Source organism: Daktulosphaira vitifoliae, unplaced genomic scaffold (genome assembly GCF_025091365.1).
Source record: "Daktulosphaira vitifoliae isolate Bord-2020 unplaced genomic scaffold, ASM2509136v1 Scaffold_1, whole genome shotgun sequence".
Classification (NCBI taxonomy): domain Eukaryota; kingdom Metazoa; phylum Arthropoda; class Insecta; order Hemiptera; family Phylloxeridae; genus Daktulosphaira; species Daktulosphaira vitifoliae.
The window spans coordinates 45,679,076-45,703,634 of NW_026099572.1; the positions used below are offsets into that span (position 1 = coordinate 45,679,076).

At 25.3% G+C, this 24,559-nt stretch overlaps 1 protein-coding gene across 36 annotated transcripts in view; it reads left to right on the forward strand.

The window, feature by feature from the left end:
• Positions 1-23,407, forward strand: part of LOC126899248 (uncharacterized) — a 31,575-nt gene extending 8,168 nt beyond the window's left edge. The window contains exons 4-12 of one of the 36 annotated variants that reach the window (XM_050673963.1): positions 5,001-5,048; positions 5,241-5,270; positions 6,544-6,576; positions 6,712-6,768; positions 7,152-7,190; positions 8,048-8,086; positions 8,559-8,609; positions 16,043-16,123; positions 22,514-23,407. In XM_050673963.1, coding sequence (XP_050529920.1) covers positions 5,001-5,048; positions 5,241-5,270; positions 6,544-6,576; positions 6,712-6,768; positions 7,152-7,190; positions 8,048-8,086; positions 8,559-8,609; positions 16,043-16,123; positions 22,514-22,671 — 536 coding nt within the window. In that variant the 3' untranslated portion in view covers positions 22,672-23,407. Of the gene's footprint in view, positions 1-5,000; positions 5,049-5,240; positions 5,271-6,543; positions 6,577-6,711; positions 6,769-7,151; positions 7,191-8,047; positions 8,087-8,558; positions 8,610-9,820; positions 9,869-10,060; positions 10,091-11,363; positions 11,397-11,531; positions 11,589-11,971; positions 12,011-12,867; positions 12,907-13,378; positions 13,430-16,042; positions 16,124-22,513 lie in introns of all 36 variants that reach the window. The other 35 variants (XM_050673973.1, XM_050673955.1, XM_050673916.1 and 32 more) reach the window with 35 other exon arrangements.
• Positions 23,408-24,559: the final 1,152 nt, after the last annotated feature.

The following is a 24,559-nucleotide window of genomic DNA, read 5'->3' on the forward strand; positions in this document are numbered from 1 at the left end:
ACTCGAAATGGATTTGTCAACTTCGCTGCTCTAACCATTTCTTGTAAATCAGAAGGAGTGAAATTTTGAAAAACTCTACATCTCTTTTCGATAATAGCGAAATCACGATCATAAGCCAAGAAAGAGTGGCCACTTATCAAAAATTTTTGTATAATCTCATCAATTATCCCCATATTTATTAAATATAACATTAAAACTACTAACGTTTTATTTTTATTTTGGCCAACACAGTTGTCTGACCATATAATTAGTTTTTTGCGATTTATCATATTTTCGTTTTTGTTAATAACTTGAAAAAGACAAGAAGCGATTTCTGAGCTTCCACGAGAAGCAATACTTTCATCCCACATACACATAAAGGCTGTATTGCTGTCACCGAGATGTATTCCAAAGTTATAACAACTAAGTTGACGGCTTTCCTGAATTGTATTATTGCTTTTCCTGGTCGTATACGATTTTCCACTAATTCTTTTTTTAGTCTGATCATTTCTTCTTTTTTTACCACTTCGTAAAATATGTATACTTTCAGTATCCATAATAAAACAATTAAACAAATGAAAAAGAAAACTTAACGAATACAATAACACCAGTATTATTTTGAAATATAACAGACTATATCATAATATTGTTATCATCAAACTATTATATTTGCCCAAGGCACTTAGAACGTACAGGTAACAATGGGCATGTCTCACAGAACAAATACAATCTATGAACGCAATTTTGTACAAATAAAAAATTTAATTGACACTTGAAACACATACAAGATTGTGACCTTTGGCACATACAACGTTTGACACATTCACTCTTCAAATATAGTTTAAAAAACTAAAAAAACACGCTTTTAAAGCACATTGAACTATTTAGTTTGATGTGCTTTAAAAGCGTGTTTTTTTAGTTTTTTATACTATATTTATTTACAATATAGAACTGTATTTAAAATATGTTTTAAGTTATTTTTCGCAATTACAAAATATATTTTAAAAATTAATTTTGTAAGATTTGAAGATAGCAATTTTATAGGCAAGTTTTAAAGAAAAATTTTGATACCAAAAACTCGTATTTTAATTCAGCAGTTACGTTTATGCAGAATTTTGAAGTTTGTTAAATTTTGATTTTTTTTACAATTTTCCTAAGGTATCAAATGATAATCCATATTATGTAATGTACAGAAGTAAACATTTATTACGTTATTTATTAGTAACAGTACGCAATTTCTTTTCCATGAATAATAATAACGTTTAACGCGCTTTAAACAGATAAGATTATCTTTAATCTTTATTACAAAAGTTATTTATTACAAAACATTATCGTATATCAACTATAAGTGTTCTATTGTTAGCCAAGTTAAAAGTTATAACAATTTTTAATTTTCGTGATTCTATCGTTGTAATCATATTATTATAAGATATTCCTTGTTAGGCGATTTGATAATAAATGCACTTATTTACTATTATTTCACGTTTGAATTTATGATATATGAACTTATTTAATTAAGAACTCAATATGTTTTAGACAATGTTTCTATAATTTTTTTTGTATAATCTTAATTATACTACTACTTGTTTTTTCATGTCAATTACAAATGCTTATTCAAATTAATAATTTAAAATCAAAGTTGATAATTTTCATAGAAAAGAAATCACGTACTACTATTAATAAATAACGTAATAAGTTTTAACTTCTGTACTTTACATAATATGGACTAACATTTGATACCATAGGATAATTGTAAAAAAAAACTCAGCACAGGGGGGTCGCTATACTTGATCCAGCCGTGGTATAGTTGGATCAAGTATAATGATATCTGAGAGTGATTAAAATCACTATCAAAAAACCTAAGCACAGTAGGGTGGCGGCACAGTGGGGTCGTGGCATAGTTGGGTCGTGGCATAGTTGGGTCCAGTATAGATGATATCTGACAGTGATTAAAATCACTATCATAAAAAACGCTTCGATGCAAATCTGTAGATAGTATTTTATTTAGAGAAATTGATGGATTATTCCAAAATAAAAACTATTTGTTACTATAAATAAATGCACTGAACTACAAGGAACTTTCATCAGTAACAAAAATATACCATTCTAAATCAACTTTTCGCAATGTTGATGCAATTAGACTTTTTCTATCACTTCTAAGTTTTAATATTATTAAAAATTAGTATTAAAATATAAAAAATTCGCATCGAAGCTAAAATTGGCTATTTAAGCTAGCTCAAATTTAAAAATTACTTTTTCGACTTTAAAAAAGTAAAAAAAATTTAATAAGTTTAATTTCTTATGTCTTATGAACTTTATTCTATGTCAATTAAATTATATAATATTCATGAAAGTCAATATATTCTCCTAATAAAATATTTTAAAATAAAATAAAATACAAAACCTAGAATTTTAATAGAAAAATAGCATATTTTTGAATACGGTAACCATTTGCGCATAGAAGATAGGTCGTNAGAAAAATACGGTAGCCATTTGCGTATAGAAGATAGGTCGTCGGGAAAATTTTTTTTTCATTTTGTAGTACATAAAATAAGCTTTAATTTGATATATATTTAAAGAACGCAGTATTTCCGGAACATTTACAAAAATTTGAAAAAGTTGAAAAAGTTAGTTTTTATAAAAAAGTTGCTATTTTAAATCCCCCCCAATGAGCAGGTTGTTAGTGTTAGATTTTCAAAAAAATGATATCAAATAAAAGGAAAATATCTAAGGTTTTAGTATAAAAAAAATTTAAGTTGATTTGTTAATTTTAGAAAAAGTTATGGTAGCTTTAAGAAAAAAAGTGAAAAAAAAGACTAAATTTACCGATTTTAAAAATTGTAATTTTTTTGGAAAATTCCACCCATTTACGGGGAACGAGGGAAAATTTTTCAATTAAAAAAAAAAAAAAACACATAGTAAAATTAATACCTTCTCAGCTTTGCATCGAAGCTAAAATAAACGCTTCGATGCAAATCATTAGATTGTGTTTAATTTTATAAAAATTGATGTATTATTCCAAAAGCTACATGATCTGCTAGTTCCTTATTAATATCTCGATTAAGATAAAGTATGTCGAATGAAAAAGAGTTTATTAAAAAACATTATTTCTCATAAAAAAATTGTGTGGATCCATACACATTTCAATAAGTTATAGCATTTTAAAGTTAAAAATATAAAAAATAAAATCGAGAATTTTAACACGAAAATAGCATTCGGTAGCCATTTTCGACATGAAGACAAGTCCAGAGGTCAAATTTTTTTTTTCAAATTAATTTATGTTTCATTACCTATAATTAAAGATATATATAAAAGTGTCAGACCTTCGGGAACGCTTTCAAAAGTTAAGTTGAAAAAGTTCTACTTTCTATATGAATTTTTTATATTTGAACCCCCCTCGTATATATGGAAATGGTCCGATTTAAAAAAAACAGTATGTCAAATGAAAGATGTATATAAATACTACTTCTTATAAAAAAATTGTATTGATCCATACATTTTTTAAAAAATTATAGCATTTTAAAGTAAAAAATGTAAAATATAAAATCGAAAATTTTCACACAAAAATATCATTTGGTAGCCATTTTCACCATGAAGACAAGTCCAGAAGTCAATTTTTTTTTTTCAAATTAAAGTATATTACATTAGCTTTAATTTAAGATATACATAAAAGTGTCAGACTTTCCGGAACATTTTCAAAAGTTAAGTTGAAAAAGTTGTCATTTTGAATCCCCCTCTGTGGGCAGAAAAAAGGTCAAATTTACAAAAAAAATATACCAAATGATAGGTAAAGACATGAAACATCTATTAAAAAAAAATTATATTAATATGTTCATTTTTGAAAAAGTTACGGCAGTTTTTAGTAAAAAAAATTGAAAAAATTTCGAAAATTAGCGATTTTTAAATTTGTAATTTTTTTGGAGGTTTCCCCCTTTACAGGGAACGAGGGAAATTTTTTCAATTTTTAAGGGCAATGTCTTCGACTAGATACGATTTGTGATCTTTTGACGTATCTTTAAAAGAAACCGTTTGGTAAGAGCTGAGAAAAAGTGGTAACAGACACAAAAAAAAAAAAAGACACATCATAGTAAAACCAATATCTTCTCAATTTCGCATCGAGACTAAAAAATTAAAATTTAACAAATTTTAAAATGCTGTATAAACGTAACTATTAAATTAAAATACGAGTTTTAGGTATCAAAATTTTTCCTATTATAGGTAAAACTGACCTATAAAATGGCTATTTTCAAATCTTAAAAACAATTAATTTTTAAAATATTTTTCGTAATCGCGAAAAATAACTTAAAACATATTTTAAATATAGTTCTATGTTGTAAAAATTGATTAAAAAAAAAAAAAAAGAATAAAATGTTATGTATGAGTTGTCACTTAGATGTGTTCTACTTCTATATGAACATATTCAGTGAATATTTTACTGAAAAATGTTCAAATATACAATCAGTCATTATATATTTTAATTCCAATTAAAAAAAATGTTAAGTTATTTTTTTGGCTATTCTCTATTCATTATTTATTTATTATGTTTTCTATTTAACAACTAGGTATATAATTTTTTAGCAGCCGATTGTAAATATATTAATATATTTATAGCCAAATATTTAATTTGCTATTTAGCAAAAGATTTTCTCTAGCCTACATTACACAGTAAAAAAATTAATTTTGAATACATCCATGGTGAATAACTCAGTAAACAAATATCAAACGTATTTTTGATCTTTCCTGATTCTAGTAATTAAAATTTTACTATATTTTCGTTTCAATGATTCAGAATTAAAACTTTTTCTGCAAAATACTAATCGTGCCCTAATTTTCATCATAGTTTTAGTATTAAAATTTAATATTTTTTGTATAATCATGCAAAGGTATAAAACTATACATAAGAATAACACGTAGCATCCTATACTATAGAAAACATTATTAAATTAACTATACAATTAAATTTAAATAATATTTAATGAAAAGTTAAACATTTTTGAATCTATTAATATTATTTTTTTTAGAAAGCTTTTATAAAAAGTTTAATCGTCATATTAAAGAAGCTTCAGATAGTAAGTATATAAAATATGGATATATATATATATATATCATTTATTGAAGAAGGGAGCTGAAAACATTGGCAAATTTTAATTTCAATTATTATTATATTTAGACAATTATAATTATTTCTCATAAACTTTTACATTGATTTTACATAATAATTGGCATTGAATATGATGACACTAAATTTTAAATGTTCATAGGATCATTAGAAGAAACGTTCGTAAGATATGGTAAAATAATTTTTTGTATTATTAATCACACAATATGTTTAAATTATATACAGTAGCAAATTTTTTTTGGAGTCGAGAGGGTTAGAAACACTAGACAGCTGTCAGCATATTTGTTTTTTAATGTACAGAATTATATTCTGATAATGATTCTAGTTTTTCAAACAGGGTGATTCTTTTATCATATATAACTTATTTTACTTTATTATTTTAAAAACAACATGCATAATTAATAAGTTTATTTATTAAATACTGATCTAATAATAAAATGACTGGTTCATAAAAACTTTCGAGGGAATATTTTAGAAGTTAATATTTATTTAAATTAAATTAATATTAGAACGGGTACTGCTATTTTTATCACTAATCATTTCTCAGACGTACTCTTCATTCAACCTAGATATAAATATATCAATAAATTCTCAAATAGTGGTTTAAAACTTGTTATTGGCCATTTTCTCTTTAATGAGATCATTTTTTATTTTATAAGCTGGTTAAATATGTATAGTGCCACTTGAAACATAATGTTGACATATAAATGAATCTAAACGGATGAATATAAAAAATACTTCATGACTAATAAATTGAGTAATATATTTATCTAAATGAAACCAAAGAGAAAATTATTAGTATTATTTTTATTTTTCAATTAAATAAGTTCATAATAAAAAAATCATTTTAACAATTAGAAAATAAATACTCAATTATTTTAAGGTCATATTAAAAAGAGTTGGCAAATTTTATGTTGTCTCAGATAACATTTTATTTATATATGATCCAGTATAGATTATTTCTTAGTCTTTATAAAAAAAATAATAATAAATAAATAGAAAATCCGGCACAGTATACATCACATAATTAAAAATAATATTTTAATGCATGAAATAAAAGTTCATAAAAAATAATTAATCTCGATACTAAATTGAATTTGATTAAATTATACATGTATTATCTTTTTAATATTATTAATATGTATATTACATTAAGTTAAAAATAAATATAAAATATTAATTTAAAACTAAAAATTTACTCAAAAAGCCATTAGAATTGCTACAAAGTGGAGTGATTATATTTCAATAACTGTTTATCAAAGAAGATCTTTATTGTCTTCTTTATTTTATACATTTCTTAGGTGTTTTTAATCCTGACCACTATATTTCTTTTAGTTTGTCCTGTTATAGGTTTTAAATTAATATTTATATATATTCTTAATTTTAAATATGTTAACCACAAGTGATCAATTATTACTATATATATTATAATATTCATCACATAGATTTATCAAGTATTTCGAGATTAGATAATGCAGGTAATAACGAATTATATATTTTTCTAAATATTTAACATTATTGCTTTATAAATGCGTCATTTCGTTATAGAATCAAGTATTGTAGGTGCTCAAATATAAAATTCTTATTTAATTTTCTAATCTTTTCTTCGTTAGATGGAAAACTTAAAATCTATATAAGTGATGAAAATTTTATTTACTATTATATCACAGGTAATTAATTAAAAAATTTTAAATACATTTTTTAAAGCAATGAATTCAATTATTATACTTAAAGTTTTTTTTTCACTTTTTACTCTCCATTGAGGGCGGTTGCGACCTTCCCTAAAAGAAAGTTTCTTAACTATGTATACATCGAGATGGTTTGTTAGTCAGTCGCCAGAGAAAGAGACGGCAACTCCAATCACTAAATACAGGTTTCGTTCAGCAAATGGAGATGGTCGTGACCAAGTTTCGAACCCAAGATAATGTGCAACAGGCATTGCCGCATTCCCGAATAGGCTACATCGTCCCACCATATACTTAAATGGTGGGACTTATACTCAAACTAATTTTTAAATTTTAATATTAAAATATACAAAATACAAATTTTTTAGGTAAACATATCGTTAATCAAAATTATAATTACATAAATGGTAAGTAAATTAATAATGTTTTGTTGATTACCAAAATATTTCCTTTTGTTTTATTTGGATGAATAGAATTAAAGGAGTTAACTCATTTAAATACGTCATTTTTTATAATTTTACACTTAAAAAATATAGTGTGGATACAAAAATTACTATAGTTCACTAGATTGGGCTATATATGTGTTTGGACATTTCTAAAAAACTTTTTTAAACTTTGACAACATAATCCCCTCAAAATTTATTGTAGATTTTCTACGTAAATTTTAAACAATAAAAAAAAATCTTGTTAAGTAGGAACCCTATGTATTATCGTAAGGGATCCTAAAAAAATTACGTGAATCCCAACCCGTGGATCCTAGTAGTTTAATGGGAATAGAAACACACATCATTGATAATACATCCAGTAATTTCCAATTTACGGAACTGGTAGGCATGGACAAACCTGCTTACAAACAGCAATTAAGCCTTACATCCCTCCATACAAAGTAAGAAGACTTGTAACTGAGGTAGTTTACAGTGAGGTTAAGTTGACTCTTGGGAACTGTATGACACTAGGCACACCATAGAGTATATAGATTTACCACAGTACCGTGTTCTGCTGTGATTGACTTTTATCAGCATCTTGAAGGTGATGGATGGATATACCACAAGAAGGAACAATATTGTAAAAATCAGGGATCCAATTAAGAAAAACATTCAATATAGAACATTACACTTAAAGGAGTTTAAATACTTAAAATTTTTAGATTTTACACTAAAAGACTTAAGACAATATTTTATATTTTGACACATGATCTTACAATTTACTATAGAGTTTCAACCTAAATTTTAATAATAAATTACATATTATTTAATTTTTTTAGAATGTACTATGGATTATACGAATTATAATGACATAAGGTGTAAGTAAATTAGTAATGTTTTGTTGATTCCCGAATTCCTAACTTCTGTTTTATTTGGATGAATAGAGTTAAAGACGTTTAAATACCTAATTTTTACAATTTTACCCTATAAATATAGTGTGTAACTATATACATAAATAATTATATAGAACTAAGGACATTACACTTTGCTGAAAATCCGATTTTTATCATAAAACTCGATATAGTGTTTATACCCACTTTTCTAAAACTGACTAACTTAAGTAACCCTATTGATCCTTTTTAATAATAGTATTATTAAATTGATTTAGTTTGTAGAGATATTTTTCAATAAAGCAGTAAAAATAAAGAAATGATGCCCGTAACCAAGTCTCGAACCTGAGACAGTGTGCAACAGGCATTGTCGCGTTATCGAATCTTCCCACTATATACTTAATAGCCAAACTAATTTTTTAATTTTAATATTAAAATACAAAAAATTAAAATTTTTTAGATAATAATATCTTTATTGATAACGTTAATGAAGATTGTAATGACATAGATGGTAAGTAAATTAGTATATTTTATTGATTACCAGGGAGATTATCGTTTCCGCCAAAATTGACCGTATCGTTTCCACAAAGTATCGTTTCCGCCAAACTAATCCNTCTTTGGAGGTTTCCCCATTTACAGGGAACGAGGGAAATTTTTTCAATTTTGAAGGGTAATGTCTTCGACTAGATACGATTTGTGATCTTTTGTCGTATCGTTGAAAGAAATCCGTTCGGTGAGAGCTGAGAAAAAGTGGTAACAGACACAAAAAAAAAAAAAGACACATCATAGTAAAACCAATATCTTCTCAATTTCGCATCGAGACTAAAAAATTAAAATTTAACAAATTTTAAAATGCTGTATAAACGTAACTATTAAATTAAAATACGAGTTTTAGGTATCAAAATTTTTCCTATTATAGGTAAAACTGACCTATAAAATGGCTATTTTCAAATCTTAAAAACAATTAATTTTTAAAATATTTTTCGTAATCGCGAAAAATAACTTAAAACATATTTTAAATATAGTTCTATGTTGTAAAAATTGATTAAAAAAAAAAAAAAAGAATAAAATGTTATGTATGAGTTGTCACTTAGATGTGTTCTACTTCTATATGAACATATTCAGTGAATATTTTACTGAAAAATGTTCAAATATACAATCAGTCATTATATATTTTAATTCCAATTAAAAAAAATGTTAAGTTATTTTTTTGGCTATTCTCTATTCATTATTTATTTATTATGTTTTCTATTTAACAACTAGGTATATAATTTTTTAGCAGCCGATTGTAAATATATTAATATATTTATAGCCAAATATTTTATTTGCTATTTAGCAAAAGATTTTCTCTAGCCTACATTACACAGTAAAAAAATTAATTTTGAATACATCCATGGTGAATAACTCAGTAAACAAATATCAAACGTATTTTTGATCTTTCCTGATTCTAGTAATTAAAATTTTACTATATTTTCGTTTCAATGATTCAGAATTAAAACTTTTTCTGCAAAATACTAATCGTGCCCTAATTTTCATCATAGTTTTAGTATTAAAATTTAATATTTTTTGTATAATCATGCAAAGGTATAAAACTATACATAAGAATAACACGTAGCATCCTATACTATAGAAAACATTATTAAATTAACTATACAATTAAATTTAAATAATATTTAATGAAAAGTTAAACATTTTTGAATCTATTAATATTATTTTTTTTAGAAAGCTTTTATAAAAAGTTTAATCGTCATATTAAAGAAGCTTCAGATAGTAAGTATATAAAATATGGATATATATATATATATATCATTTATTGAAGAAGGGAGCTGAAAACATTGGCAAATTTTAATTTCAATTATTATTATATTTAGACAATTATAATTATTTCTCATAAACTTTTACATTGATTTTACATAATAATTGGCATTGAATATGATGACACTAAATTTTAAATGTTCATAGGATCATTAGAAGAAACGTTCGTAAGATATGGTAAAATAATTTTTTGTATTATTAATCACACAATATGTTTAAATTATATACAGTAGCAAATTTTTTTTGGAGTCGAGAGGGTTAGAAACACTAGACAGCTGTCAGCATATTTGTTTTTTAATGTACAGAATTATATTCTGATAATGATTCTAGTTTTTCAAACAGGGTGATTCTTTTATCATATATAACTTATTTTACTTTATTATTTTAAAAACAACATGCATAATTAATAAGTTTATTTATTAAATACTGATCTAATAATAAAATGACTGGTTCATAAAAACTTTCGAGGGAATATTTTAGAAGTTAATATTTATTTAAATTAAATTAATATTAGAACGGGTACTGCTATTTTTATCACTAATCATTTCTCAGACGTACTCTTCATTCAACCTAGATATAAATATATCAATAAATTCTCAAATAGTGGTTTAAAACTTGTTATTGGCCATTTTCTCTTTAATGAGATCATTTTTTATTTTATAAGCTGGTTAAATATGTATAGTGCCACTTGAAACATAATGTTGACATATAAATGAATCTAAACGGATGAATATAAAAAATACTTCATGACTAATAAATTGAGTAATATATTTATCTAAATGAAACCAAAGAGAAAATTATTAGTATTATTTTTATTTTTCAATTAAATAAGTTCATAATAAAAAAATCATTTTAACAATTAGAAAATAAATACTCAATTATTTTAAGGTCATATTAAAAAGAGTTGGCAAATTTTATGTTGTCTCAGATAACATTTTATTTATATATGATCCAGTATAGATTATTTCTTAGTCTTTATAAAAAAAATAATAATAAATAAATAGAAAATCCGGCACAGTATACATCACATAATTAAAAATAATATTTTAATGCATGAAATAAAAGTTCATAAAAAATAATTAATCTCGATACTAAATTGAATTTGATTAAATTATACATGTATTATCTTTTTAATATTATTAATATGTATATTACATTAAGTTAAAAATAAATATAAAATATTAATTTAAAACTAAAAATTTACTCAAAAAGCCATTAGAATTGCTACAAAGTGGAGTGATTATATTTCAATAACTGTTTATCAAAGAAGATCTTTATTGTCTTCTTTATTTTATACATTTCTTAGGTGTTTTTAATCCTGACCACTATATTTCTTTTAGTTTGTCCTGTTATAGGTTTTAAATTAATATTTATATATATTCTTAATTTTAAATATGTTAACCACAAGTGATCAATTATTACTATATATATTATAATATTCATCACATAGATTTATCAAGTATTTCGAGATTAGATAATGCAGGTAATAACGAATTATATATTTTTCTAAATATTTAACATTATTGCTTTATAAATGCGTCATTTCGTTATAGAATCAAGTATTGTAGGTGCTCAAATATAAAATTCTTATTTAATTTTCTAATCTTTTCTTCGTTAGATGGAAAACTTAAAATCTATATAAGTGATGAAAATTTTATTTACTATTATATCACAGGTAATTAATTAAAAAATTTTAAATACATTTTTTAAAGCAATGAATTCAATTATTATACTTAAAGTTTTTTTTTCACTTTTTACTCTCCATTGAGGGCGGTTGCGACCTTCCCTAAAAGAAAGTTTCTTAACTATGTATACATCGAGATGGTTTGTTAGTCAGTCGCCAGAGAAAGGGACGGCAACTCCAATCACTAAATACAGGTTTCGTTCAGCAAATGGAGATGGTCGTGACCAAGTTTCGAACCCAAGATAATGTGCAACAGGCATTGCCGCATTCCCGAATAGGCTACATCGTCCCACCATATACTTAAATGGTGGGACTTATACTCAAACTAATTTTTAAATTTTAATATTAAAATATACAAAATACAAATTTTTTAGGTAAACATATCGTTAATCAAAATTATAATTACATAAATGGTAAGTAAATTAATAATGTTTTGTTGATTACCAAAATATTTCCTTTTGTTTTATTTGGATGAATAGAATTAAAGGAGTTAACTCATTTAAATACGTCATTTTTTATAATTTTACACTTAAAAAATATAGTGTGGATACAAAAATTACTATAGTTCACTAGATTGGGCTATATATGTGTTTGGACATTTCTAAAAAACTTTTTTAAACTTTGACAACATAATCCCCTCAAAATTTATTGTAGATTTTCTACGTAAATTTTAAACAATAAAAAAAAATCTTGTTAAGTAGGAACCCTATGTATTATCGTAAGGGATCCTAAAAAAATTACGTGAATCCCAACCCGTGGATCCTAGTAGTTTAATGGGAATAGAAACACACATCATTGATAATACATCCAGTAATTTCCAATTTACGGAACTGGTAGGCATGGACAAACCTGCTTACAAACAGCAATTAAGCCTTACATCCCTCCATACAAAGTAAGAAGACTTGTAACTGAGGTAGTTTACAGTGAGGTTAAGTTGACTCTTGGGAACTGTATGACACTAGGCACACCATAGAGTATATAGATTTACCACAGTACCGTGTTCTGCTGTGATTGACTTTTATCAGCATCTTGAAGGTGATGGATGGATATACCACAAGAAGGAACAATATTGTAAAAATCAGGGATCCAATTAAGAAAAACATTCAATATAGAACATTACACTTAAAGGAGTTTAAATACTTAAAATTTTTAGATTTTACACTAAAAGACTTAAGACAATATTTTATATTTTGACACATGATCTTACAATTTACTATAGAGTTTCAACCTAAATTTTAATAATAAATTACATATTATTTAATTTTTTTAGAATGTACTATGGATTATACGAATTATAATGACATAAGGTGTAAGTAAATTAGTAATGTTTTGTTGATTCCCGAATTCCTAACTTCTGTTTTATTTGGATGAATAGAGTTAAAGACGTTTAAATACCTAATTTTTACAATTTTACCCTATAAATATAGTGTGTAACTATATACATAAATAATTATATAGAACTAAGGACATTACACTTTGCTGAAAATCCGATTTTTATCATAAAACTCGATATAGTGTTTATACCCACTTTTCTAAAACTGACTAACTTAAGTAACCCTATTGATCCTTTTTAATAATAGTATTATTAAATTGATTTAGTTTGTAGAGATATTTTTCAATAAAGCAGTAAAAATAAAGAAATGATGCCCGTAACCAAGTCTCGAACCTGAGACAGTGTGCAACAGGCATTGTCGCGTTATCGAATCTTCCCACTATATACTTAATAGCCAAACTAATTTTTTAATTTTAATATTAAAATACAAAAAATTAAAATTTTTTAGATAATAATATCTTTATTGATAACGTTAATGAAGATTGTAATGACATAGATGGTAAGTAAATTAGTATATTTTATTGATTACCAGGGAGATTATCGTTTCCGCCAAAATTGACCGTATCGTTTCCACAAAGTATCGTTTCCGCCAAACTAATCCTCTACCTATCTATCTACTAAAAAATTTGAGAACCATTTAGTTTGATTCATGGTTCATCATGACGATCCAATATAGGTTTTAACCATAGTTGTAAAAAATACTTTTAAAAAGTATTTTAAATAATATTCAAATATTTAAAAAAAAATGTATTTAAAATACTATTTGAATACTTTTCATACAAAATATTTGAGTAATACTCAATTACTTTACAAAAGTATTTAAAATACTAAGAATACAATTAAAAAATAATAATAAAGTTTAATTTAACTAAGAGCAAAAGGTTCCACCTAAATAATTACCAAGAGGGTAATTTGAGTCAAATATTGAGTACTCTTAAATTAAGAGAACTCATTTATTATTTTCGATATTTTTTGTTAGAGGTAAATAAAATTAATTATTGGAGACTAATCAGTGAAAAAAATAAATATTAGTACACGTGTAAAAACCTGTAAAGTATGTCTTATTGACAATAGAGTAAATCATTTGAACCTGCAATAGGCTATTGTAGGTTCAACTGATGTATTAAAAATAGATGTATACATAATAGCATTTAGATAAGCACAATAATTATGTTATACTATAATGTAACATATAAAATAACAGAGAATTATTCTCAATTTTCATTTTGACTGAGTTTAATTTGCTTGCTGTGTTACGGTTAGCAAATTAAAAAAAAAAAGTATATTAAATACTAAATAATTGTATTTAAAATACTACTCAGATACTTTTTATTAAATGTATTTAAAAATACTATTCAATACCAATGAAAGTATTTGAATACTTTTATTCAAATACATTTACTTAAATGCTTTACGCCTTTGGTTTTAACATACAGCTAGGTTAGGTAGCTGCCAGTACCAAATTGTTTGGCTTTTATTGAATGTTTCGTTCAGGCTTGTATTTAAGATTTTTGCGTGGGGTATTAATATTAATGAGCTAAATAAAGTAATTTTTTGTTCTATCACTATCAAATGACATTCGCCCCCAAGAATTTTTGAACCCCTTAACCACCTCTAAATATGGTCACATCGTTTTGAATAATTACTTATTTTATCACATAGGAATAACTTTATAAAGAAATTATGGCGTTTTACCTAAAGTAAATAAATTCTAATAGATAACTATCTTAAGTATGTATAAATATATATATATTTGTAATGAATAATAAAAATATAGTTTATAAGAAAATAAAAAGTCATCAAAACATTGAAATAGAATTCAAAAATTAACAATAAGCTTAAAAAATATCTAATACCTTTAATAATAAATAAAAAATAGATCTATGATCTATAAATTTTTTGATAGTTGTTGAAAACTAATTTCACAAATTCAAATCGTCTAATTTCATTGTTATTAAATTTATCATTGTCTCTTTTGTTTTTCTGAAACGGATTTCAATTTTATACCGTACGCTTTTTGATACTGAATTATCAAAACTATATATTTTAATGTAATTATAAGACTAAATATTTTTTATTCAAATTTTAAAAAAATTATTAATAAAAAGATGCGCCTTAAAAAATTGTTCATTAAAATGTGAATGAAATGATTCATAATTATCAATGCACTGCTATCTAATAACAATAAAAATAGAAAAAGTTCGATTAAATGAATAGTAGATAATTATTGTCGGGTATTTTGGCATATATTTTAACCAGTGGTTCTCAAGATTCTTTTTATAGACAGGTATAAACTATCGGTTTGGTGGAAACGAAAATCGTACCTTAATTAGATTTGGCGGAAACGATGAACGCCCGATTACCAAAATCTTTTCTTTTGTTTTATTTGGATGAATGGAATTAAAGGAGTTAACTCATTTAATAACCTAAATTTTTACAATTCTAAACCAAAAAAATTGTGTGTATATAAAAACTACTATAGTTTACTAGATTTGACTATAGATGTGTTTAAAAAACTTTTTTAAACTTCGACAACATAATATCCTCAAAATTTATTGTGGAGTTTATACCTAAATTTAAAACAATAAATCAAATCTTGTTAAGTGGGAACCCTATGAATTATCGTAAGAGATACTAAAAAAATTATGGGAATCCCAACCCCGCGGATCTTAGTAATTTAGTGGGAATAGAAGCATTGATAATACATCCAGTCATTTCCAAATTATGGGACTCACAACCCTCCATACCAAGTGACCATACTTGTTAATGGGGTAGTAAACAGAAAGGTTAAGTTGACATTTGGGAACTGTATGACACTGAGCACCGGGCTCTCCTGTGGTGGACCTTTATCGGCAACTTGTAGGAAAAGGATGGATATACCACAAGAAGGAACAATATTGTAAAAATCAGAGTTCTAATTAAGAAATATGTGTAAGAACAAGAATAAAAACAACAAAGCTCCACAGACTAAGCACATTACACTTTCAAGAAAAACCAATATAGTGACTATGCCCTTGACTATGAATTTACTAATAACTAAAACTAACTAACTAAAGTAATCCTATTGATCCATTTTAATAATATTATATTAATTATTTGATCTGGTTTGTAGAGGAATTTTTTAATAAAGCAGTAAAAAAAAGAAATGACATGATGATAAAATTGTTAATTGGTTACTTTTATATTATAAACGGTAAGAGTTTTCATTTTTACAAATAATCAATATTATTGATAATATTTATACATTAATTGGGACGTTGCGCAGTATAATCAATGATCACCTTTTTAATAAAAATTTTTATGACAAATAAATATATTATTTTTCATAATAACTCAATTCTTTAATTTAAATTGAATATATTTTTAAATGTATTATAAAATATAAAAATATTTATAAGTCATACTTAAATCTTATTTATTATTATTTGTTTTAAAAGCAGGGACCTAAATAAGGGTACTTACTACCCTCTATATAGGATTATACTATTTGATCTAAAGTTGTAATAAACCAAAAAGAAAAATTATAATCAAAAGTGATTTAATAAAATAAATAAGTAGGTATTAGATTTTTGTGTGAGACAACTAATAGAAAAGTTTAGGGAAAAGAAGAAAAAGCTTTGTATGGTATTTATAGATTTGGAAAAAGCGTATGACAGAGTACCGAGAGAGGTTTTAAAGTGGGGATTAATGTGAAAAGGAGTCCCAAAAATATACATTAATATAATAGAAGATATGTATGATGGCACTTGTACCAGAGTAAAAAGCGTAGGAGGAGTATCAGAAGGTTTTCGGATAAGAGTAGGAGTGCACCAAGGTTCTGCTTTAAGCCCTTATTTATTCTCTATAGTGATGGATGAAATTACTAGAGAAATACAAGGAGAGGTGCGTGGTGCATGTTGTTTGCTGACGATATAGTGTTATTAAAAGAAAATAGGGAGGAAATTAATCAAAAGCTAGAGGTATGGAGGTCAGCTCTTGAATAAATGGGTTTAAGAATAAGTAGAAGTAAGACAGAGTATATAGAGTACGAGTTTGATAAAGGAGAACACGAGGTAGGTGAAATGAGGAGGTCAGTGACAATAGGCGAGGACGTGATTGGAGAGGTAATAAACCAAAAAGAAAAAATGTAATCAAAGTGTTTTAATAAGATAAATAAGTAGGTGGATAGACTAAATAAAAGGTAAAAATTGTGAAATGGCTAAAAGGGACAAAATTAAAGGTAAAGGTGGTAAGATAATGTAGTGATGTCGGGAGTTGTACAATATTGTTGTTATATATAACAAAATGATGTTATATATTCTTATAAAAATTTATGGTTTATTAGGCAATTGATTGTTTGTAGTTTGAAAACATGAAATAAATTTGCACTCATCTTAATCTTATGTCATGTAATAATATTTTAAGTATCCAACGTTGATTCGTGTATTAAATGTACTACATATATATTTCACACTATTCGTTGTATAGTCAATATAATTATTTACGAACCACGTATTTTAGATTTCAAATAATATGATTTCGTTGCATAAAATCTACGACTGATATTTATGTGTAAAAGATTCTAAACATTATATTTTGATTTGAGTTTGTTTATTATTTTATTTTTTAAAAAAAAAAATTTTTTGAGAAAGTATACTTTGTTGATAAATCGACACCAATATTTTTTAAAGTTTCTTCTAGTCTGGATAAAACAAATTTCATAAATATTTATATCTATGTAAAATAGTTATCAAGGCTGTATTTTATATCCGTAACGGATGAGAGGAACTGTTGGATGTCGACTAAACCGGACTATACAAACCAACCAACAACAAAAAAAAAAACACGCCAAATCACTGGCTACGAGTCAACCCACCCAATGGTAATGCTCGACCTCAAACACGTATACGTACGTAATGATCTAGGTACCGATAGTGCTGGACACGACAACTGTGATTGCCATAGGTCAAGCAACGAGAAGGGGAATGTGTGATTTTAAGTTATGTGGAGCTTGACCGGTCTACACGCGTAACTTTTGAACACACGTGTAGTAATATAAAAAATATATATTTAAAAGACGTCTATTACTATGTGATTAGGTAATATTAGGGTATTTTGACCCAGGCTGGATATTTGGAGATTTGGTAAATTCGTGAGCAACGAGGTTCTATTGGGGTTGTAGAGTCCGAGGGTTTAGAACAATAAAGACAAGTAGATATAAAAATAAATTATTAAAACTTCTCTATAGATGTATTATAAATGACCTATCTGACAAGTACCTGAAATGATACACTGAGGCAACGAAGAGGCGGTGGCCATCTCACGAATTCCATATAATGTGATTATGTATAAGGTACAAACTAGTCAGTGATGGTTAATGAAAGTTTAAAAAATGAACATAAATACATGATCTATTGCTTTATCATTCTTTACTCAGATTATTAATTCTAAATAATTGGGTTAATATTAAATTATTTACCCTTTTAGATGGCTTCCGTAAAGATTTATAATGCTCCTTTTAAATAAATAAAAAAAATCTTGACGCAAAATGATTATATTCAATATCTACTTAAAATGTACCGATGACAATGCGGGGTCTCGGCTAGCTTGAAAAATATAAGTTGGACAAAAGAATTCTGAATTCTTCATTGAATTCAGAGCTTCAAAAGTGATCTCTCTTACAAAATCAGCGCCTATTTATATTATTTTTAATTACCCCCATTGTAATAAACCAAAAAGAAAAAATATTAAAAAGGAAAAGAGTTTATTAGAATTTGGTTGGAATGTAAAATAATAAAATATAATAAATGGTAGGTATAATAAAATATTATAAGATGATAGGTAGGTTTATAGGGATTAATAATGGAGGATAAGGAAAAAAATGGTGGTGATGTGGATTTTACTATTGAAGGTGTGAATGCTTATATTGTACCAAAAGAAAATCTAAGGGTTGGTTCTTAGTCAGACTAAAGACATAATATAGCGTATGTATGGCCGAATAATAATAAAAATTATTAAATAAGATGGTAAATGGCGGAGTAACACATGTTTAAATGTGGCAAGATATGTAAGGGTGCAAAGAATATAATAATATGAATAAAAAATGATTCAGAGGGGTGAATAAACGGAGTTTAAATACATGAGGGTAATGATCAAATAAATAAAAATGCACAAAAACGTTGTGACAAAAATAATGAACTGATCTCGGGGTTGAACAATATTGAATAAATGAAGTCAATTATCCTACCAAACTTTATTACCTATCTTAATGGTTTATTACGCAATATAGTATTTATAATTTGAAAGCGGGAATTTAAATTTGTACTTACCTTGTATCCCACGTAGTGTAATGTTTATTTTTGACAATCCAATGTTGATTATGAGTTTACACTGTATTTCACACGTTGTACACTTTGATTTCGACAGTAAATATGACCGTTTGAGAATAAAGCGTTTAATTATAAATAATACGAAACCGTTACACAAAATCTATGACTGTATTATTGTATGCAAGAGATTCTATACACTCTATATTTTTATAATTATAATCAAATAATGTATCTTTAGTTGACTTAGTAGAATGAGTATATTGTTTGAGAGATTATATTTTATTGAGAGATCGACACCAATATTTCTTAAATTTTCCTCTGGCCTGGCCAAAACAAGATTCAGAAATATTTATATCTATGTAAAAGATTTGTCAGGGCGGAATTGTGGTGGCCCAATGTGTCCCGGTGCTAAATTAAAGCACCTTGAAAGGATGCGGCACAATAATCACCAAGACAAAAATTAAACACTAAAAACATATATTTGTAAGTTTCTCTGTGCTGTCTGCCGGCGCGATGTTTGTTAAGACAAAGACATTAAACCACAGAAGATTAGCTACCCAATACACATAGGCTTACAAATATATTCTAACCTAACACCTAACTTTAAAAATATTTAATTGCAACCTTTACTCTGTCTGCCGGCGCGATGTTCGTTAGAACAAAGACATTAAACCACAGAAGATTAGCTACCCAGTAAGTATAGAGTTGCAATACACTTAGTCATATAATCAATATTTATCATTAACTGAGAAAATTAGATTCGATTCGGTTTTATTATAAAAAAAAAATGTTTTATTTTAAAATATTAATTAACATTTATTTCCATGGTAAAATAAAAATAAAATATCATTATATAATGAACAAATTAAATTAAATTAAAAGATTCACCAAAACAAAATTCACTTTAAAATTTCTAAGTGTCATTTAGTTTTAAAGAAAAATATTCTAAGTCCAAATAAATTAAAAAAAACGACTAAGTGTTTTAAAAATTGAAAAATATTCTAAGTCCAAATAAATTAAAAAATAAACTAAGTCCCAGAGAGTAGAATCTTGAGTAGAGTGTCGCAGATTTTGTGTAATTTAAAATAGCCGAAAGAACTGATTTTAATAGGAAAAAATGGGTTTTTATAGTAGACGAGGGTCGTGTAGCGATCCCTAGTGTGATCTTAGAAACTGTAGATCTCAATTAATAGTTGAATGTGATTGGCTGGACTTAGTTGAGAACCCTCACATGGGCGTGACTTTGAATCTGTACGATAATCAGATTTAATTGACTACTTTATTGATTATTTTAAGTCTTAGATAAGGGAACCCTGTTTTGGTGATCTTGTGAATTCATAATATATGACATACATGTACAAAAGATAACATAATATAATATTTTAATATTATAAGTAATAATATAATATTACACCATCAAGGGTTGTTGCTGTCAACGCTTTTAGTGATTTTTAGTTTATTGTATAAAATTTGAACATAAAATTATAAATATATTTAAGATAAGATGCATAGTATACAATAATCAATTTAACATGTATGTATATATATAATAGCTAGTGTACAACAGCGTATATGTTATGACAGATAAATTGATTATTTGTTTGTAAACAAGTAATAGAAAATATAGATTATAAGTTATTTTTATTAATAAATGTAAGATGAGTAATGCAAATCATTGTCCATATTACGACACACGCTTTGAAAGGTTGCAGCACAATAATCACTATGACAAAATTCACATTAAAATATTCTAAGTTCCATTTAATTTAATAAATATTCCAAGTCGAAAAAATTGAAAAAAAAATTAAGTGTTTATAAATTAAAAAATATTTTATTTCCAAATAAAATGAAAAGACGACTAAGTCATAGTGAGTAAAAATCTTAAGTAGAGTGTCGCAGATATTGTGTATTTTGAAATTACTGATAGAACTGAATATGATTGGAAAAAACTTTGTTAGGGATTACTTTTTAAGAAAACGGACATATTAAATATGAAAAACATGAAAAAGATTTATGACTAAATTGGGTTTTTAAACGTCGCTAACTTATTCAAATATCGTACTTTTCTTTTTTACTAAAAATTTCAAATTTAACACAAATTTTAATATTTCTTCATATTTATATTTATTTGATTCTTAGAAAAAATTTGAAATAAAATTAAAGTGCTAATATTTACGTAAAAATATACCAAAAAATTTTATATAGATTAATAAAATTTGATAGCTATTCAAAAATAGATAAATATATATTGAAAATTGATTAAAAAAGATTAAAGATAAATAAATCTTTATTGGAATGTATCGGTAGTGATAAAATTTAAAAGAATGCCTAATAAATAGTTAAAAATAAATTTATTGAATTTATTTAAAAATGATAATTTGAATTGCTTCACCATGAGATTATTGTGCGACTTAACACTATTTCTTTTTAACTTAGATGTGAAGATGAGAAAGTATTAATTTTACAATGATGTGTTTTTTTTGTGTGTCTGTTACTACTTTTTCTCAGCTCTCACCGAACCAATTTCTTTCAACAATACGTCAAAAATCACAAATCGTATCTAGTCAAACACATTACCCTCGAAAATTGAAAATTTCCCTCGTCAACCGTAAATGGTGGAAATCTCCAAAAAAATTACAAATTTAAAAATCGCTAATTTTCGACATTTTTTTTCTTAAAACTGCCATAACATTGTAATATACTTTGATAAGAAAAAGAAAATTTTCAGACTTTAGTTTGTTTTCGTGGTGAAAATTTACATAAAAGTTAATCAAAAAATTAAGATTTTCGTAAGAAATTCTTTTTTATATTTTTAATTTTATAATGCTATAACTTTTTTAAAAATATATGAAACAATATAATTTTTTCATGATAAATACAATTTATATACTTCTTTCATTTGTCATACTTTTTTTGAAAATAATATCATTTCCCTTTATATATGTATATATTATAAACGTATTAGAATACATTATATATATACTCTATTTATTATATATGTATATATATATATATATATATTAATTTATTTATTCAGATATTACACTTATAAATAATAAAATTTGTAATCAAGATATAAATATGGAAATATAGCTTTTGGAATAATCCATCATTTTTTTTTAATTAAACACTATCTACAGATTTGCATCGAAAGGTTTTTTATGATAGTGATATTAATAACTATTAGTTATCATTATACTTGGCCCAACTATGCCACGTCCCCACTGTGCCGCGACCCCACTGTGCTGTTTATTTATAATTTTATTTTATTTCAGACAATCTATTGCATAAGAATGAAAATGAAATAAGCAAAATTAATAAACTCATTAAAACATTAGAAGATAACTCTATATTTGACGAACTGAATGTGGGATATGATTTTAAAAATGGAGATGATGTTACTTCAAGCATTTTAAATATTTACGATTCTTAACAGATTAAAAAATAACTTTTTTAACTGTAGTCTTTCCAAATAATATTCCAAAAATACAATTATAGCATTTATTTGCCACATTTATATATTTGGTTTTTACTAGAAAATATTTAATAATTAATATTATACAAAATTTAATATTAATTGAAATTAATAGAACCTTTAATTATTGGGAGTTATATGGTGATACACCTCGTCTTTTAAATACGGCTTTGTATAATTATATATACGCACATGAATTTTTACGTGATATAAATATACATATTTTTTTAAGGTTAATAAATTATTATTTTCTAATAAATAACATGCGTTGTTTAATCATTCTTTATGTTTTTTTTTTTATGAATAACACAGGTCTATGAGAATATTTTTTGTTGTCTATTATGCATAAATGAATTTTGAATGAAATATTGTTTTTACTTATTAAATTATACTTCTTCAATAAACAATATAATGATAAAAAATACACATTGTTTTAAAATAGAGTTTTATATATATACACAAGTTTAATTAATTGAACATACAGCGCAATGTCCAACAAACAACCACGACTAATAAACTAAGAAATTAATGTAAAGCTAATAATACAACCACAAAAGTAAATACGAATATTGAATTGCTTACTGTAGCCTACATGGCTCCTTATATTATTATTATTGTTTGATACATTGTATGTCGTCAGTTTTTTATAAAAGTATTTTTTATATTAATATAATAAAATGCTACATGTCGTTTATTTGTTTTATACACTTATGTAACCTACTTTATTCTACACCATATTATTTCAAGCTTTTGTAATAACTCAAAAAAAATTATAAGTAATAAAAGGTAAAATAAAAGTGGATGAGTAGTAGGGTGGTCCTTATTTTTCGGATTTCGAAATTTCTTTCGGGACACCCCTCCATTTTTTTCTTTAGTATAAAAAAATAATATTCTGAAAATTTAAAATCATTTAAATAATTTAAATTAAAAATTTTCTAAAATACTATTGTTTTTCTCCCAAAAAAATTAAAATCTCAGTAATTGTAAAGCATAAAACGAGTTTATTTTTCTTACATGCATTTAAAATATCATTTACATTAAAAATAATTTAACTATTTCTAATCCACTTTCGATTTCTTAAGACAAAAAATATAACTTTTGCACATTCTTTAGCTTAGAACTGTTTAAAATCGTTTTTAGAGCTTTTAGTGAGTTAAAAAATGAAGTATTTAGGCAGCCAAAACTAATTTATTCATTATACCAATTCATATTTTATTAATACCTGCACATATTAATAGAAAAAAAAGAACACCAATAAAAAACTATTGTTAAACATTTTATTTTTTAACTTATTAATAAAATTACTATTTTATATAAGAGGAAATATTTTTAATAATTATTTTTATTATTATTTAATAATTATAGTACAAAAACTATACCTTTAACATTTATTGATTATTATCACAAAAAAACTGTGCAATAAAGTTCATTCAGAATCATTATTAAATTGTTAGCTCTAGTAAAATGTGTTTCAGTTATTTTACATAAATATACGCATCGACTTTCATTTTCATGAGGTATGTTTTCATTCATTGATAGATAATTAAACGAAGTTGGGATATTATTTTCGTTTGCAAATTTACAATTTTGTATCATATAATTGTTTGTACTTTCGTGTAATTTAGATAATACATTAGTAAGGTAATTCTGTATGTTATCTTCTTGTATTGGATATGACTTATATGGATTGTAAATGAATGCATACAGAATTAGTTGAAATTGATTGTCATTAACCCTAAGTTGGCTAACGTACTGAACTCCTTCTTGTATAGAAGCTACCAATTGTTCTAAACTTTCAATAAAATATTGAACATATTCTAATAAATATCGATTACTATTTATTATA